This window comes from Haemorhous mexicanus, chromosome 7, assembly GCF_027477595.1.
Source record: "Haemorhous mexicanus isolate bHaeMex1 chromosome 7, bHaeMex1.pri, whole genome shotgun sequence".
NCBI classification, from domain to species: Eukaryota; Metazoa; Chordata; class Aves; order Passeriformes; family Fringillidae; genus Haemorhous; species Haemorhous mexicanus.
In genome coordinates, this window is record NC_082347.1 from 16,223,333 (window position 1) to 16,241,937 (window position 18,605).

The following is an 18,605-nucleotide window of genomic DNA, read 5'->3' on the forward strand; positions in this document are numbered from 1 at the left end:
TTTTCTGGAGATTACTTCTCTTCTAGAACTTGTGGTATCCTCTGATGAGGGTATTGATAAGCAGCTGTGTAAAAGTGTTCAAGGCTTTGAATGTTAGGGAAAGTGATTATGAAGCAATGTCTCTTAAGTAACCTCTGGCATCAGCCGTCTTTGTTACAAGTTACACAACCTCCCTTTGCAGAAGGCTGCTGAGACTTCCCATCCTCCGAATCAGAAGAGCCAGACATGATTTACTGGCTTTGAAGTTCTGCAAAACTGTTGTTACAGTAAGGCACTCCAGCTGTTCCTTACCCAGCTGAAAGCAGCGAGCAAACCCCTTGCACAGTCAGCAGTGCCAGGGAGATGCTTTCCCTTGGTAAATTGAAAGAGAGGGAATTAAAGCTAGTTGCCAGATTTGCAGAATATCTTTAAATAACAACAACAAAACTAAATACCCCTTATACTAATAAAGCCTGTTTTCCAGTTTCAAAAGAATTGCTTTGAATTTTTTCTCCCCATCTCTCCCAAGTCTCTGCATAATTAATTCGCGCATTGCTCTTTTTTTGAAACCTTGTGTGAGCTGCAGCAACACACAGATAAGACTGGAACTGAGGTGTTGGTAGTAGATCTGAAGAAATTGTGTCCTTCATTTTGTTGCTGTTTAGGAGAGTAAATATTGAAAAGCTTTTCAAACTGTTTATGGACGGAGGAGAAAGGAAAAGTCCTTTTCTGAGTGTTTTTCACTTACAGGGTGTGCTATGCCTATATTGAGCCTCATGTTTCACAGTATCCTACAAATAAACATACTATATATACAAATAAAGTTTTTGGATGGGTCCTCAAAGATGCCTTGTTGTTCGTTCTTTTTTGGTTTTAAGTTATGTCATGTTGCCTCTTCATTCCAAAATTCAGCAGAAGCTTTTGGGGCTCACTGTGGTGGTGACTAAAGGTAATGATGAGAGCTAGAAAGTTCAAGTTCCTTTGGTTTTTTCTTTGAATTCTACACATTCACTGTATGTTTTTAACCTTTCTGCTATATATAAAAAAAGGTTGAAGGAAAGAAATCCCATCACATACCATGCCTGGAATTTTAAAGGTTATTATAAAACCTGCAGCTGACTGATGCAAATTAAATATTGCATCACATGTAGTTTTAATACTGCTAATGTCTGGATGCTCCCTGTAGTAGAGATGCTAACGAGGGTTTAATTGGAGGTGTTTTTATCTTCACCCAGTACAAGTTATCTTTTTCATATGCAATAATGTTGCAGTTTTATCATTCATGTAGTAACAGTGAACTGTGGTTTTCAGTTTGTAAACAGCAGACAATTACCAGTTGGTTGGAGAGTAAAGGACCCAAGACAACGGAGTCCAAAAGGTAAAAAGCACAACATAAACTTGTTCAAAAGGTGTGCTCTTTGAGGGGCCTGGTGGGAGCTAGAAGTGCAGGTTGCCAGTACAGTTGGCTAAATGGAGGCAGCCACATTTCTGGTGCTTTCCTTACCTTGGTACATCCTCTTGAGTAACAAGCAGATACTTTCACTACAGACAGCTAACTAGTCCCCCTCCCATCCTCTCTAAACACCCAAGCCCAAACTTATTGCTGGCCTAAATTCCTGAAGCATGTCACTTTTTAGGTGAATAAATGCATCTGCTCCAGCTAAGCAAAAGATGGGAGCCTGGAGCAAGGAAAGGCAAAGTGGGAGTGTTGCTTCCAGTGGCAGCCCATCACTTGATCAATTTAGTTGTAATACCGAATTATGTCTTTGTTTAAGTTCTGCTTTCGTTTTTGTTTGACATAGGGCACTAGCAGTTGCAGATTTGCACTGATAATCCTGCAACCAACTCACTGTTGTTAATTTACAGACAAAAATCTGTTTTGGTTTGTCTCCTTGGACTGCAATTGTAGTTTAAATGTGTGCAGTTTGGTTTAAGTACAACTAGAATTTATAGGTGCTCAAATGTACATTAAAGTTTTTTTTTTTATGGAAGATGTTACAAATTTTTGCTGCTGAATGATACCAGGTAAAGTTTGATATTTTCAACTAATGTGGTCTGTCAGGAGCAGTGATTGCACAGCTGCCCTAAAGTTGTACTCCAAAGAGCTTAGCTGTCTGGTACAGAGGAATATCAGATTTTTTTTTTTCTGTAGTTGCAGTTGTAAATGTGCTGATTTATTTTTCTTTGGTGTTTGTTAATAAATAGAGACTCATAGCAGTGCTAAAAATAGTTGGGAGGACTTTCTGTTGTTTGTTTATCATTGTTCCTTAAAAAAAATATGCACAGAAATTTCACTTGGAAATAAGACATTGAATTCCCTTACTTCTTTTCCACAGCTTGCACAGCAAAATTAATAACAATACTGAAGCAAATCCTAAGATGACTTCCATTAAAAAAGAGAACTTTTCTGAGCATGATGTGAAAAAGCTAGAGGATACTTGTCAGCAAAATAATGCAAAAATATCTGTGGAAGTTGGTGCAAAGCAAGTAAATTTGCCTCAGGCAGGCAGCATGTGTAACTGGGAGGCTGAGGAAAAAGATGCAGTCTTAGATACAGATCTTGTGAAGGGGCTGCAGTCTGCAGACCTCTTTAAAAATGCCAACATTGATCAGATGCACAAAACTGGCAAGGAGAGAGGCTCTGAAGAAAGCAGTGCCACTTGGACTCAGAAGAAGTTATCAGCTGGCCGGGCTTCAAAAGCAGGAAATTCAAAACCTTCAACAGACATTGAGACAGATGGACAGGTGGCTTCATGCAATTCACAGAAGCCGAAGAGTTGTAATTCTGTCTGTTTAATGGGTGAGCAAGAGGAAGGGGATGTAGTTCCAGAAAGTCCACTTTCAGATGCTGGTTGTGATGCCTGTATATCTGATCTTGGAGGTCCTGGGAAACTGAGCAAATGTCAGAGCAGTTCAGGGGACTCACCTGCTTTTGAGAAAGAAAGTGAACCAGAGTCACCGATGGATGTGGATAATTCTAAGAATAGCTGCCATGGGTCAGAGGCTGATGAAGAAACAAGTCCCTTTCTGGATGAACGAGAGGAGATTAATATGTCAAAACCCATAAACAAATCTTTTAGAATTCAATATGGGGATGCTGAATTGGAGTCAAGGAAATCACGTTTTTCTGCCAAGGGCTGTGAAAGCTTTGAGGAAGTAGATAATTCTGTTAAAGAGGACACTCTGCATACAAAGGCACCTGGGATCTCCCCTGCTCCATCATCAGAATGCAAAGGTGCAAAACAGGGTGTGAAGAGAGACTCCAAAATCACTTCTCACTTCATGAGGATACCTAAAGTTGAGGAGAAAAGGTAGTGTTCTGTCTGCCTCTTCATCTGGTTTTTTCATGCTTGGAAATTTCCTCCTTAGTGATAGAGTTTCAGAAGCTGTATTGTATAAAGAGTTTTGCAAAATATATTTAAAGATACAAAGCAGCTGGTGTAAGATTGAAATAACTTATTTTTAATGGGGCTGTTTGTGGGAATTTTGAAGGATATATTTGTCCAGTGCAATTCTTAGAATTCTTATTAGTTCAATCTGACAAAAATAGTGAATCTGTTTTGTTGAACTGTCAATGCTATTGATGCTTTAATTGAAATAGACATGGGAAAATTCACTTTTGAGAGCACTTGTAGAGATGTTTGGGGTTTTTGTTGATGCTTTTGTGTTTGGGTGGGTTTTTTTTGTTTGTTTTGTTTGGCTCTCTTCATAATTTGGGAGAGAGAAGGACTGGTGATTACACTGCAGCAATGGAAACAAGAGCCCTGAGCATGATGCAGGACTCTGCATGTCAGGTGTTGTAGAAGGAAAAAAGGATAATCTCTGCTCCGAAGACCTTAGGTTTCAGTGGGAGCTGAGAAAGTGAATAAGTGTCTAAGGAGTGAATAGAAACAAAAGGATTCTATATTTTGGTATAACATGCAATTCTTTGACTTGACTCAAGTCCCTTCAAATAGGGCAAGAAAGTAATTTTGCACCTCTTTACTGGGGCATTGTCCATGGGTAAACAGATCCTGTTGGGAAGGAGCATGGCTCTGCAGAGGAATACACTGCTTTGCTAACCTACTGCAGTTCTGTGAAGGGTTTTGTCAGCCTGTAGAGAAGAGTGTTTTGGTAAAAATGAACTTGTGTGTCTTGGGGAGAGGAAGGCTGGTGGTGGTGGGAGTTCTCCCCAAATAAAGCTCTGGCCTGAGGCTGCAGCAAAGGCTGGCAAATAAACTGACTGCTATCATTGTAATCCTGGGGGGGGAAGTTTGTGTATTTTTCTATCAATTTTTTCAGTGGAGATAAAATGTTTCAATGCATTGTATTTTAACAGCAGAAAAGAAAAATGTGAATTCAAACCTCAGAGGCCAGGAAGGAAGGTTGCTAAATACACACCACCTCCTCTGCCGAGCAACAAGAAATGGTTTGGAACCCCGATTGAAGAGATGAGAAGGATGCCGGCGTGTGGGGCCCGGCTGCCCCACCTGCGACCCTCGGCCAACCACACCGTGACCGTCAGGGTACAGTCATGCATGCATTGCCTCCAGCCAAACTCCTGCCTCTAGCGTTCAGTCATGTGAAATGCCACCTGTCTTGCCACTCCTTGCAAGTGGACTGGGGCAACTGATTTCCTGAAAATTGGCTCTTCTGGTGCATAGAATTAGGATATTAAGATCCAGAGGAAAGATAATAATGGTTCTGTTGCCTCAGTCTTGTTAGGGGCAAGTATTTTTGTTTTGTGGGGGGTTGTGAGTGCTTCCTTATCTGAGTTGTAAAGTTTGAGAATTTAGATATGTCTACAAGTAAAATTGGTACTTCCAACATTTTCATGCTATGTTTTCATTTTAATGTAATTCTGGTTTGGGTTCAAGACATACAAAAGGCTCAAGATGGTCAAGATACGGAAAAGACAAGGAATGAAGCAGAGTTTCTTGCTATTTGACCACTGCATTTTAAATCAAATCTGATAAGTTTTCCTTTAATCCTTTGGAGTAATATGCAATCCAATTATTGTCGAAACAAAACATGACCAGAAAACTATGAGGTGATGAATAAATCCCGACCAAAAGAAAGGCACATTGAGTTTAAATACTTATTCTGAGAGACTTAGTTCTGTTAGAGGGCTGAATAGCAAATTAAGTCTTTTAAGAATGTGTTTGTTTTTTTTTTTTTTTTACTTTTCTGATATTCACTGGAGTAAACCTGAGACATTGCTCTAGCTATAATGATTCCTCATCCCTTTCAGTGTTAGGTTAAAAATACTATTTCTGGATATAACTGTCACATTCACATTTTCTGAAAAATCCCTTTGCCTGGGATTTTTCTCCTGGGAAGCAGAGAAGCCTCAGAGAAAACTGAAAACAAATATTATCTCATTTGCTTCTCCTCTGTTTTGCTCATGTGGAATGTGTTTGGAGATTGTTTATCCAACAGATGATTGTTTCATTGGTTTCTGGTGTGGGTTGTTTTCAGTCATTGGCCAATCAGTGCCAAGCTGTGTCAGGACTCTGGCAAGAGTCATGAGTTTTCATTATTATCTTTTTAGCCTTCTGTAAGTATCCTTTCTGTATTCTTTAGTATAGTTTAGTACAGCATTCTTTAATATAATATAGTATAATAATAAATTAGCCTTCTGAGAACGTGGAGTCAGATTCATTATACCTTCCTGCCACGGGGCACCCTGCTAATATGTTATATAACTATGGCTACATTTGTAACTACATTTTGAAAATACTTGGATGAAAATATGTAGATACCTAAATTGATGAATGAGGAAGTCTTTAGCTGGTGTTTGGAGATGTAGTAAGTAATTTAATATGTTGCTTTATTTGACTGTATTAAGGTGGCGTCCTTTTCAACAAGTATAATGTAAGATTAACAGGTGGATTTTTTTCTCATTAGCTATCATGTAGTCAGTTTGTAGCTTTCCCCTTTCCAAAAAGGATGGCTGTAGATGAGAGTTTTTTAAACTGTGTTTTTGCTTACTTTTTATTTCTTCCACTTAAAAACTTGAAAGTAGAGTCTGATTTTTTTTTCCCCCCTGTCCTTCTGTGTTCCAGGTAGATCTTCTGAGGGAAGGAGAGGTACCTAAACCTTTTCCAACTCACTACAAAGATTTGTGGGACAACAAGCATGTTAAAATGCCCTGCTCAGAACAAAATTTATACCCTGTAGAGGATGAGGTAAGATTAAGTATTTACAGTTGTGTGATCAAATAAGTTTGTTTCCACATAGATGAGTTTTCAGTTTACTGCATTTGCTCAATTGTCAGACTGACTATGGAATTAGAAAATCAAGTCTGAAAAACTGGATTTTGGGTCATGATGCTTCAGACAGAGCAGAAGACTTTTTTATTTCCTGGTAATTATTTTACTTAGCCGATGATTTGATGATATATATATTTCTATACTTATATGGAGTTTAAACTTGAACTCCTTATGAATAATATATTTATTTACTTGCATATTTCTATGTTATCTATTATGTGTGTGTGAAGCAATTTGCAATTTCAACAGATGTGAATGAATTTGTAAGCACAGTTTGATTATAATATTCTGTCAGGTATTGCTGATAGTGAGATGTATCTGACTGTTTTTTGCTAAAACAATTGAAGAGATTAGCCCTACATGCTTTGTTGGTCTGGTATTTCTTGTCACTGCTTGAGACTGAAACATACCCACTGAAATATTTCTGACTAGGGTGAATATAATCAGCAAGTGTGTCCTGTAGTAAAAACTCGATAATGATTATGGATACTCGACTCAGAAACAAAGAATTCTTATAGCCTCTATTAAATACGCTTAGTCTTTTCACTTACCAATTTTACAAATGACAGTAAATCTGTCTTTATGTTTTGAATAATTTAATTTGACCTCGTTTTGGGCTTTTACTTTCAAGAATGGAGATAGAACTGCTGGAAGTCGATGGGAACTAATCCAAACTGCCTTACTTAACAAATTTACCTGCTCACATGATTTGAAGGTAAGCCTGTCAGTTTGAAATCAAGTCTGTATGCATATAAATACATTCAGGTTGTCTGTGTACTACCAGTGATTATGGCTTGGTTCTATTTGTTTAATGACTTCGAAAAAATCTCTGCTGTTCAAGGGATTTCTTAAGAATGAAGGTTTTTAATGAGTACTAAGTGTTACCAGTGAATTTATTCAGATTATTTAAATGAATTGCCATTTTAAGGTCTATGCACAAAACTGTGTTTGTCCAGCAGTATAAACTAGTCAGTGGTAAGCATAGCATGAGAGTTTTATGTAGCCAGATGGTTGGGGATGCACAGGTGAGAGTTGGAAATAGTAACTCTTCGCATCAGTTCACTCCACTGAAATCACAGTTCAAGCTGCTGACAAAAATCTGTAGATTTTAGAGACTAATGCTCTTGATAACTTTTACAGTTATGTTGGCATAAAGTCTTACAGTAACATGAATATTGATTTGGAGCAGCTTAGAGTTGCTATTATGTTTTTTTTTTGTGAAAAATAATGTAATTTAGGTTATACTTGAAAGGCAGAGAAGGAGGAGGATGCTAAAGCTATAGATAAACTTTAAATGAACAAATAGACCTTCCCTAGCAACTGAGGACAGTTCCCTTGATGTTATTTTATTTGGGTTTTTTTTCCTTGTGAATTTTTTAAGGGTGGTGTTGTTTTAAAGAGTCTATTTAGTTTGCTGTGGTTCTGATTTTTTAAGTTTCTAAACTGGTACAACCTCTGCTGTATTACTTTTGTATCTTAAATAACTTTTATTGGGACTGTTAACAAGAGCAAGCATGGGATGGGGAACATTTATGTTGTTTGTTGGGAGATATGCCTTGTCTTATTTTGTGTTAGGACAAAAAGCCCCATAGACTGAAGCTTCTTCATTGCTAAAGCCAAAACAGAGATTTTCAAGGATTTTGACCAAGATATCAAGGATTTTCTCTATATTAATAAAGCAAATTAGGTGTTCTGGATTTTGGTAGGCTCTGTGGCAGGTTTTAGCCACCAGATGGTGCTGCTCCTTCAAAAAGGAAATTTCCTAAAATGGTTTTTCTTCCATTAATAATTAGCTCTGTTTTGTTGTGCTTCTTCCTTAGGAGGCCATATTGAGGTACAATGTTGCTTATTCCAAGAAATGGGACTTCACAGCTCTTACTGACTTCTGTGAGAAGGTAAAACAAGTTGATTTAAAATAGGAAGAAAAGTAATATGAAAGTGAATATTTTGCCTATATGTCTCAATGCTTTTGGCTTTATTTCCATTTTCAAGTGTAAATGTTTCCAGTTGTCAGATATCTAAGTGAGCAGCTATTTAGCTGGTAATTTCAGCTGAAACAATAATTATATATTATAAACTGACTTAATTTTAAATTTTATACATGTAATTTGGGTTCTTCAGTAATATCTAAGCTTCCTCAAGGTAAGGTGAGAAATGCCCTTTTCCTGTTTTATGACAACCAGATTTATTAAGAAATCATATTAATATTTCCAGTGTAATGTTATTTTGTTTTAAAAAGTGTTGGTAGTTTTTGTTTTTCTTTTTTTTGTAAAACTTTAATGTTATATTGCAGTGGTGTTTGTATAGACCCTGCTTTGCTGGTATAGCAGGAAAATTTTGCTATTTGGTGAAATGGGGAGTTTAAACTGTAGAGCCTTTGAAAGACTGGGATGGGTTTTATAGTTTCAAGTATTAGGTATTAGTACTTTCATGGGGAGGATGGAAAAGAGAAATGAATAGTAGGCCTCAAATACAAGTTGGACTAATATTAATGTACATCCTGATTGACAATTAGAAACTATGTTAATTACAGCAAAATGAAAGGTTAAATGAGATGCAGTAGAAATTGTTGCATTTTTCTTCAATACTTCAGAAGTACTTCTAAAACACTCATACTTGTTTTCTTGGGAGGGGCTTGCTAAGGTCTATTAAGACTCGGTGGAAACTAAATATGATTTGAAGTGAATTTTGTTTGTTATGTATGTGAATATGTCTGCTGAGGCCATGTGATCAGAGGAGCTGTTCTGTTCTCTCTGTTGCCTGTCTCCATTGTGTGTGGGAACTGCTCTTTCACAGAATGAATTTTCATTTGGATGCAGCGCAGTATTATTACTGCTGACCAAAGGCACCTATAAAAATCCCAGTGGTATTGTACTTGCAAGCCATGAGAGCTACTGTGCTCACCCATCTTGCAGATTTAGTGCTCCTCCCTCTCATCCCTGGGGTCACTGACATGGCTCCATGGTAGAGACTGTGGACAGTCAGTGTCTGCTCCTATTGACTCTCCTGCTAAGCAAAATTGACTTGGCCTGTTCAGTTCACTCATGTGTTACTGAAGTATGCATACTTAAATTAGAATGTTTTAAAGTATGAGTGCTATTCAGTTAAAAATCTGACTCAGGAACGTAACAGATTTACATCATATTGCTACAAGCAGAACTGAGCTTGTCCTGATATGTTCACAATGTGTGCATTTGGGATTTTGGAAACTCTGGGTGATTAGATTCAGAAATCATCAGCCAGAGAGCGTAAGTAATATCAGCTGTCTCCAGAGGAGAGGGAATAATAGGGAAATAAACTGGGGATCAGGCATCAATCTTTCATGACGATGAAAAGGAAATTTCTGTATCCTGAGAATGATCATTTATGAACGTGGATGAAGGGTGGAGATCTGTTTCACACACAGATTTTCGGCCAGGTTAAAAGAGTGTGCAGCAGAATTTTAAATAAGAAACAGTGAAGAGCTTGTGACAGAGTCGCCTTTTGTAGACCACAGGAGCAAAAGCAAGCCCTGGCTTGCTTTGTTGAATATATTGAGTTTACAGGACATGTGGAGGGGATAGATTTTGCAGAGAAACGCTTGAATTTTTCCATTATTAAGGGATGTGTGAACTTTCCAAGTTTTGTAAATAAACAAGGCATCTACTTTCAAAGAATGTTTGCAGTCTAAGTGAGCAGCTCTTGTGTGAACGTTGACATCCTCTGTGGAAATGACCTAAATATACTGGCTGTAGTGAGCTGTAGTGCTTTTGAATTTATTGTATCTATGAGTTAATGATACTTAAGGGCTTACCACTAGCCTGTGTATTTTCTGGTTTATCCTATGATTTTGAGGGTACAGAGAAGCTGTTTCAGGTTTGCCCAGCCAAGGTTGAGGGGGTTGGTTAAAAGGAAAGCTGGTCTGAGTAATCAGCCTAAAGGGAGTGGCAGCAGCTCAACAGAAGGAGATGTGTATCACACATATGTATCTTAAAAGGAAAAGAATAAAACAGAATCTGTGATTGTCTGATATGTATTTATGTCATTGGTCACTATTGATTTCCAGTGCCTGCTTAACCAAGGATTTTGTAGTCTGATTTAGAAGGGAGCTATGTCTGTAAATCTAGCGGTGTCTGTTTTGAGGATTATTCAGATATTACTTCAATAGGTCTCTGTTTGGTTATAAAGTGCCTTTTGTTATTTTATCTTTTGCTTATGGGCACAGCTCATCTTATCTATTAATCTCTTAAATACTGTCATATCAGTCTTGCTACCTATTTTAGGTAGCCCCTTGCAAGTTATGCTATCAAAATATGCATTATTTTTAAACACCACTTTGTAAGATTCAAGTAAATTTTCTTATAATAACAATAATTACCAGTTTGTTTGGCTTTGGTTTACTTTCCCTTAAGATGAAAGCACTCTCAGATTTCTTAACTAATAGGAAATAAATATCATGTATGTGAGCCAAGATTTTTTTTGGAACAAAACAGCCTGCAAGTTCTGCAGTTTGGTCAAAGTGTTGTCAGAAGAGGGAGCCCTCACACTTTCCAAAGGATTCTCTTGAATGTCAGTTAATGTGTGGAATTATAATTTCTGTTTGTACAATGAGGTAAATTGAGATGTTTGGATTCCTTTCTGTTTCTTTTGACAATATCATAAAACTTGTATATAGAACATAGAACTTGTTCATAGAACAGTGTATGTAAATTACTTGGTGGCTGTTTACTTCAGACATCTGACTCTTTTACTGTTCTCTACAGGATTTCCACAGTGTTGTATTAATTTGTTTTGCCATCTGTCTTTTGATATTGGCATACATGCTTAGAATTTCTTCGAGTTATTACTTAGCGGATGAAAATTATTAGCACTAATATTTTTCTTTGTATGTGCAAAATTCTTGTCACTTGGAAGTCATCCTTGCATCTGTTTTCCCAGAACTTACCTAGTAGCCAGAAAAGAGTAAGCAACAAGCAGAAAAGAAAATGTGAGGAAACCACTATGTTTGGAGCTGTACTGGAACCCACAATGTGTTATAGATGAGCTTTATTTCTGGGAGTGATGATGGGTATTAATTATATGCTTTTGCTCAACGGTGCTATGTACTATGGTAGTTTTTATTTCTCTTTCTTTTAAATTTGCCATTCTACTTCCAGGCAAAACCAAGTTATTTTCCTTTTTTCCAAGTGCATGAAATAAAAAGTCTGGTTAGGTAACTCAGGACTTATACCTTAGACTAGTCTGTGACAACAGCAACTTTTTTTGAAGGGAATAGTAGGGCTCTATCATGTAAGAGAATCACATGGTCTGCTGCTTTAGTTTGGGCCTCCTTGTGCTGGACATGCTTTGGTTTTATTATATTGCTTTAAAGTCTCTTAGAGCTTAAGCATAATTCTTGTCAATGAACTCTTCCTCTTATTGCTTGCCTCTGTCCTGCCTTTTCAGGAACAGAGGAGTGTTTAAATCTAAAAATGGCATAAGGCAAAGATTGAGTTTAGGTAAATTTGTGTGGCATAGGCAGTGATTGTCTCTGAGCTGCTGCAGCTGGTCTGACAAATGGATCACAATACCTCTTACAGGTTCAATACAGTGGATCCATAGCTATATTTTGTTTGTCTGGAGTCTTTGGTCATTTTGGTGGAAAGTTTAAGAAATGGAGAAGATACAGGGAGAGGAGTCAGGAGTGATGCAAAGGTATGTAATAGTTTCCATATGAGAAATGTCTAAATAAGTTAGGATCATTTCACCTTATCATCTTAGTTGAGGGACATGAGTAATGGGTGTAACAGTGCTGTCCAAAAGAAATGTAAGAGAGGGTGAAGAGGAAATGACTGTCCATTCTTATAGCACAGCAGTTAAGGGACACCAGATGGGTGTTCTTAGCAGGTAAAGGTTTCAACACCAGACAAAAATAGTTATTGAGATACTGAATGCTGTGGAACCCCTTTGTAAGGGGAGCTAGAGGATGCTATGGCCTTACATCAGGTTTTGAAGGAGTTTGGAGAAATTGCTGTTAGAAAGATCTCATTGACACCCACAGATGGCTCTGGGAATTTCTGATACTGATTACTGCAAATGAGAAAGTGCTGCTGATTACCTGTGCTTCTTGCTGTTAGACTTTCCTAGGAATCCTTTGCTGCTGTGCTTTCATTCTACTGTTGTTCTGTTGTACATGGAACTGTTGTCCATTTTTACATTCTAATGGCTTGGCTGGATTGAAGCTGAGAGTTGAGACAAGTGGCCTTGTCATGCAGTGGCCTGTCATTCAGGGTCTGTTGTTGCATAGTGTGCAATATGAGATGTTGCTGACAGAAAGGTATTGCATCTATACAATAGACTTCTCTAAGAGGGAAAAATACTAAAGGTCATTGATGTGTTAAATGCTTGAATCACTTAAGGCACTTATGCCTTTCAAAATTTGCTTTTCCAGGCTCTCTTTAAACCCTTGGTGCCTACTTGACTCAAGTAGGAATTCTTAGAGGGGATATGCTATCAGTATTTTTACAAAGACACTCTGCACTGTGTAATACTCAATTTCCAACTGTTAGATTTGATTCTAGTATAGAGAAAACTGTGTCTGTGTCTGCAGTGCCTGTGTATAGATGTCTTGTGGTTTTTTTGTCTTTTGGGAAAGCTGTTGAAGCCAATCAGTCTATTTAATGGCCAATAATTGCATATTTGCTGTCGATTCCCATGCAAATTCAGCATTCAGGAAATCCTTTTCTATTACAAAAGAAGCTGTATAACTTTTACCTTTAGATTTTTCTATGAGATTAAAAGAAAAATGATAGTGATGTCTGAAAAGACCAGTCTATTCCCTTCTTTATACTTGATTACAGAGAAGAACCTTCAGCATGAGGGAAGAATTTAGCAGACTACTTTGTCTGTCCTCCTCTTTCTCCTTTTCCAGTCAAGCGTGAGGTCACTGGCTTTAGCCTCAAAACTGACTGATAGCAGTTGGGGTTTTTTTGTGGCACAAACCTCAGCTTATTCTAAAATTTGATAAAAAGCCATGAGGCAAGAAAAACTCAGACGTCAAACTGAAGGAATATTTTGCTATTTTTCTGCGCCCTTTAAAAATAGTTGTCTTAGAATTAGAGCTGTAATTAGTTTTGATACAAGATTAGAAAAGGAGTTCTATTTCTCACTTCTTTCCACTAAAACTTACATGATGGGTGCTACTGCATGCTGAAGCCTTTTAGAAGTCCAGAACAGCTGGCATGTGAGACTTTGTTACCATCTGCTTTTACATGCAAGTCTCTGTTTGTAAGTTTTGAGAACTTCACTTAATACCTTTTTAAAATTTTCCATAGATGTAATTTAAAAACACGTAAACTAAGTAATAAGATAAATATGTAAAGAAATTGATCTATAAATACAGCACTTTCTATTTTTTCACAAATACCACACATCTGTATTATATCTGTTTTGATCTTCCAAAAATCTGGTTTCCTTTCCTTGAAAAATTGAAGTTAACTCTTGTCCTGGAAATTGGTTTTTTTTTTCACAAATTCTTGCCATTTTAATTTCAGCCTGGCAGTATTTATATGTATGTATGCACACACACTTTTTAAAATACCACTTCTTCTACTGCAGGTGTTGTGTGCAGATTCCAGAATATAAGAGAATATTCTGAAAGTGAGGAGTGATGGAGCTTGTTACAATGAGTCTTGTTAGTCAAGCCTTTGTACTTAGGAATAATTAGAGTAAATAGAAGAACACAAATGTATTTCACTGGAACACCTAGCACATGTGTGTTGCTGATTGTGGTGCAAACCTGTAAAACCTGGGATAATATCTACAGAATGTGCTTAGTGTAGTTTTTGGCCAAAGTGTAGTTTCTCAGTTAAATGTATGCTACTACTTAGCATACTAGCATTTTTGGGCTGAATTTGCTACTTTCAGAAAATGTCAGCTACAAGTAACTGAGTTATAATAGAGCATACTAAATGATAGAGAGCTGAGCAAAAAAAATCAGACATGTAAATATTGGCAGTGTGTCTGCTTCCTCTCTAAGAAGAATTGGTTGCATTTTGAGATAACTGAATAAAATTAAGAACTCTCTTGTCAATTAAATACTCTACTTCAATTGCAGAAGCCACAGAACCACACAGTCTTTTATGGGTGTATAGTCTTACCTTTAATAACCTCAAAATTGACTTAAGAAAATTTTCAAATTACCTGGGTAATTTTGGAAATTATGATTCCATTTTTTACTGTTTTTTCAAACTTTGATCTAAAAAATAACTATAAATCCAATATGTGAAGATTATGCAAATGCAATATAGTTTAATTGGATCATGGTTGAGCTCTAGATTTTCATTCATTTGAAAAAGACCAAACACAGAACACAGCTACAGTTAAGTATGTGCATATCTTTGGAAATCTTAATGTTCTAATACGGTTTCACCCCACTCCTGTCTCCTTGTGGGTCTTATGAACCATGACAGTCATTCCTGCTTGTTTTGTTGTTTGAATGACCTGCTTGAAAAAGTGATTGCTGTAATCAGTGAAACTGGAATAGAAGGAATTTTGAAGTACCAAATTTTTCTGGTGACTGGGTTTTTGATAAATCATTTTTATAATTGTCTGGACAGTACTAACAGAAGTGAGCATTGTATAGAGATGTCAGCACTACAAATGTAGGCTTTTAAGCAAGAAACAGAATGTCCCAAGGCTGAAAATAGCCTATCCATTGCTCCTTGTTGGATTTTACTTTAGTCCAGATGTTTTCAAGCAATTTTCATTACATCAGATTACCTTTTTAAAATCTAAACTGAAAAGGTCTTTTGAGTGTGCCATGAAGGGTTTTCTTTTCACAGCAGCAGAAAGGAATTTATTCCCATATTGAACAAAAAGTGAGCTTTTCTGTGGTGGGGGGAATATGCATCTTGTACACATTCAAAACATTAGAAACTAAGCATTGTAGAGGAGAATAAGCCTGTAATTCAGTGCTCTTTCTTAGTTTTCTGTACTGTCTTGGCAGAACAGTTGAGTATTTTTTAAGTGGTGTTTTGTAAGCACTGTCGCAATGACTGTTGACTTGGAGTTATCAGGGAAGGGATAGCTGCACATAGCAGGTGCAGAGATATAATTATGCTGTGTCCCAAGTGCTTGTGGATACTCAGTGCTTTAATAAAGATCTATGTAAAGACACATTCTGAGTGTCTCTTTCATAGTTTTTCACTGTATTGAGAACATTCCTATTGGAAAAACAAAAGAAAAAGCCCTAAAAAACCCCTAAATTTCTGGGTTTCAAGGCTGCCTTCTGATATTTGCTTTGTTTTGTTTTGGGATCAGAGGACTGTTGAATTGATTTCTTCCACTGGATTATGTGTAAGTCATCATTTATCTGTGCTCGCCTATGTATCCCAAATGACTAAGAGAAGTTTCTTCTTGTTGTGGGGGGGGCTTTCCTTAGCTGCTTAGTGCTTTTGGATTTTTTTTTAAAAATATTTGTAATGTGTTGAGCAGTTAGAATACAAAAGCCCCACAAAACAAACCCTGATGGTCAAAGCTTTCAAGAGAAATGCTCACTGAAAAGGTGTACATGTAGGTGGGGAAGTGATAAAGAGGCATTGCCATTTTTTAGGATGAAGTATAAATTAAGTGGACTGTAGCTATATTCTTGGATTTTTTTTCCTCCTTCCTTTTCATCTGAAAAACTGAATTTGCTTATATGGCTTCCTTGGAGAGTTTGTAACTGCTGTCATGCATTCTTTAAAGAGCAGGTTTACAAAGGTGGCAAGGTGTGTGCCCTCAAGATGGTCTGAGGGTCTTATTTGGCCAATAAAGTAGTAATTACTGGGTATTTTTTTTAAATTATTGGTCATACTGGCCCTGTGTAATACTGACAGTCAAGCAAAAATGGCTTATAGATTGGTTAAAATCTGCAGTGGTATAATTTTGCCCTTACTTGATCCTTTTTTTTTCTCTTCTGCCTATGCTTGACTCTTTTTGTTTTAGTTTGGTTTTTTGGCATGTTAAAGAAAATACAGTTTTTATAAGGGCAAGAGCCGTGTTGTCTCATAAAGCTTTTTGTGCCAAGGTTTCAAAAGTGGTTGCAGAATTTATTTAGTATCTGAAGGCTTTCAAATGCTTCTACACTGTTTTTAAAAAATGTTTTATAAACCATTGGAGTAGTAAATATTTTCCCCTCTTACTGTATTCAGAGAGATAAAAGTTTTGAATAAGCCTGGAAACAGATCACTTTCAAGGGGAACTTGTATCAGGCAGGTGAAAGGTACTTTATCTTCCCCTCATGTTACAGCTCTTCTGTAGAGACAAGATCATTGTCCTCGCCACTGCTCTACTTCCCTAGAGTAACTTGAAAGTACTTAGAAAGTGGTATTTGACTTTTCATCCCAGAACTCTGCCACTGCTTTGGAAATGGGTGTGATGCTTCTAGCCATGACAGAATCATTCTGCAGCAGCATAGAGGTAGAAGCTAGGGTAGAGAAAATGACTGAGGTTAGATTTCCAGTTCCTTGCAAGTATAAAGTGGGCTTCTAAAACCATTAAGAGGAGATTGAAAAATAATAACACATTCTTCTCTCAGATTTTATTTAGAATGTTTAAAAGCTTTGAGAACAAAGCAGCAATTGTTAAGGATGATACACCTGAGAGATTATTCCAGAGCTGGATTGGCAGAAGACACGAATGAGCCTTTGGGGGGAAGAAAATTAAACATAACCAAATTAACCTTTGCCTTGTAAGCTGTCTTCTTTTTTCCTTTTGAAGTGTCAGTTTATGGTTTTGATAAATGTCAGAAGCATTCTTGTTCTCAAATAAGATTCTTCTCTGCATAATCCAGTGTTACGGTTTCTTTCTTCTTTCCTCCAAAGATTACTTTGTCCTTCCTTTTGTTTCTAATCAGACAAGTGCTCAATAAATGGGATGGATTTGACAGCTGAATGTTTCCTACTGAATTAGTTTTGTAAGGGAAGTGGAAGAGGCTGAGAGTATTCTTTCCTGCAGTTTTGGAAATTCATTGACATGATTAAATGGGAACTAGAATGCATGCACACCACGCCCTCCACCCCACATTTCTTCTATGTTTCAGTCTTGTTAATATGTACAGTATTTGACATTATGATGAGTCAGTTTTACAGAGGCATGTGAGGTACTGGGCTGCAGCCTGGTGTCTCTGTCTGGGTGTGAGTACACTGATAATTGTTGCACAATGTCTTTAAGTAGAATTGATCTCCTCCCTGTGCAGAAAGAAAGGTTTTGTAGAGAGTACTACATAGTGAAGCTTGTTTTGGGGGTTTAATTTAAATAGATTAGTTTTTAAAGTCACTTGATAAGAACTTGTATGGGCCTTTTTGTTGTTTGTGTGTTTGTTTGTTCAGTTGTTTTTTCCCCAGCTATTCCAAATATCAGATTGAGAAAGTCTGCTCTTAGGTGCCTTTAAACATTACAGAAACCTATGAAAGGGATTAGAGGAAGAAAGGGAGTATGGATTGCCAGTGTGAGGTTGGTTACTTTCAGGTGAAGGACTTCAATGTCATAACCAGCTTCTTTGTTGTTTTATTGGCACTGCAGCGTTCTAGTCATGGATTTAGACTTCCCCATGTTTAAGTGGTAAACAGTATGTGAAAAGCAGGGGACTTCTGGATGAGACAGGAGAACAGGGAAATAAGTACAGGCTGCTCTGGAAGGAAGAGATATTGAAGACAGTGCAATAAAGGAGCAGCCACATGTTGTGATTGTTTGAGCACACTCAGGTGTTTAAATGCCTCAAAATTATGGAACCATTTATGTTGATAAGGACCCTGAAGTTCATAGAAGCCAGCATTAACACAGCACTGCCAGATCCACCACAGAACCATGCCCCTAAGCACCACATCCACACATTTTAAAAATACCTCCAAGGACAGTGTTTTCCAGCTTTGAAGTATTTAATGTGCCTCAAAATACCCTATAAAATAGAAATAGATATTTTATTTGAGACAAACTCAAAGAAGAAGAAAAAGAAAAGAAGAAGGAAAAAGAAAAAAAACCTATTCCTGAAATTAGGAGAATGAACCTACTGTAAACAGAGCACATACCAGTTATTTGGTTTGTCCAATTATTTAGTTCAGCATTATCACCTCTAACCATATGATATCTTACATTAAAATAATTTGCAAACTTGTTACTGGAAAGTTCACTGTGGTAACTGTAGATGGTTCAAATCACTGACAGCATGAGGCATTATGGCAGCTGTGAAGGAAAAAGTCAGAAGGTCAAAATCCATTAGAATTAGGAAATAAGAGATATACAGTCTGAAGGAAACACTCTGGTTTTCCTCTTCATCCTTAAGAACATGATTCAATTGGTCCTTGTCCTGCCACAAAAGTTAATATGGGCATATAAAACCTAACAAATTGAAAGCATTAAGCCATTGCTGTCTTA

General features: G+C 37.2%; 1 protein-coding gene across 5 annotated transcripts in view; it reads left to right on the forward strand.

The window, feature by feature from the left end:
- The window catches only part of PARG (poly(ADP-ribose) glycohydrolase), a 60,521-nt gene that overhangs the window by 2,070 nt on the left and 39,846 nt on the right, over positions 1–18,605 (forward strand). For 2 of the 5 annotated variants that reach the window (XR_009487188.1, XM_059851215.1), the window contains exons 2-6: positions 2,316–3,290; positions 4,298–4,484; positions 6,024–6,146; positions 6,862–6,945; positions 8,051–8,125. Coding sequence is in view for 4 of the 5 variants with exons in the window: in XM_059851215.1 (XP_059707198.1) it covers positions 2,316–3,290; positions 4,298–4,484; positions 6,024–6,146; positions 6,862–6,945; positions 8,051–8,125 (1,444 nt within the window). In the remaining variant the exon portion in view is untranslated. Of the gene's footprint in view, positions 1–1,290; positions 1,358–2,315; positions 3,291–4,297; positions 4,485–6,023; positions 6,147–6,861; positions 6,946–8,050; positions 8,126–18,605 lie in introns of all 5 variants that reach the window. The other 3 variants (XM_059851219.1, XM_059851217.1, XM_059851216.1) reach the window with 3 other exon arrangements.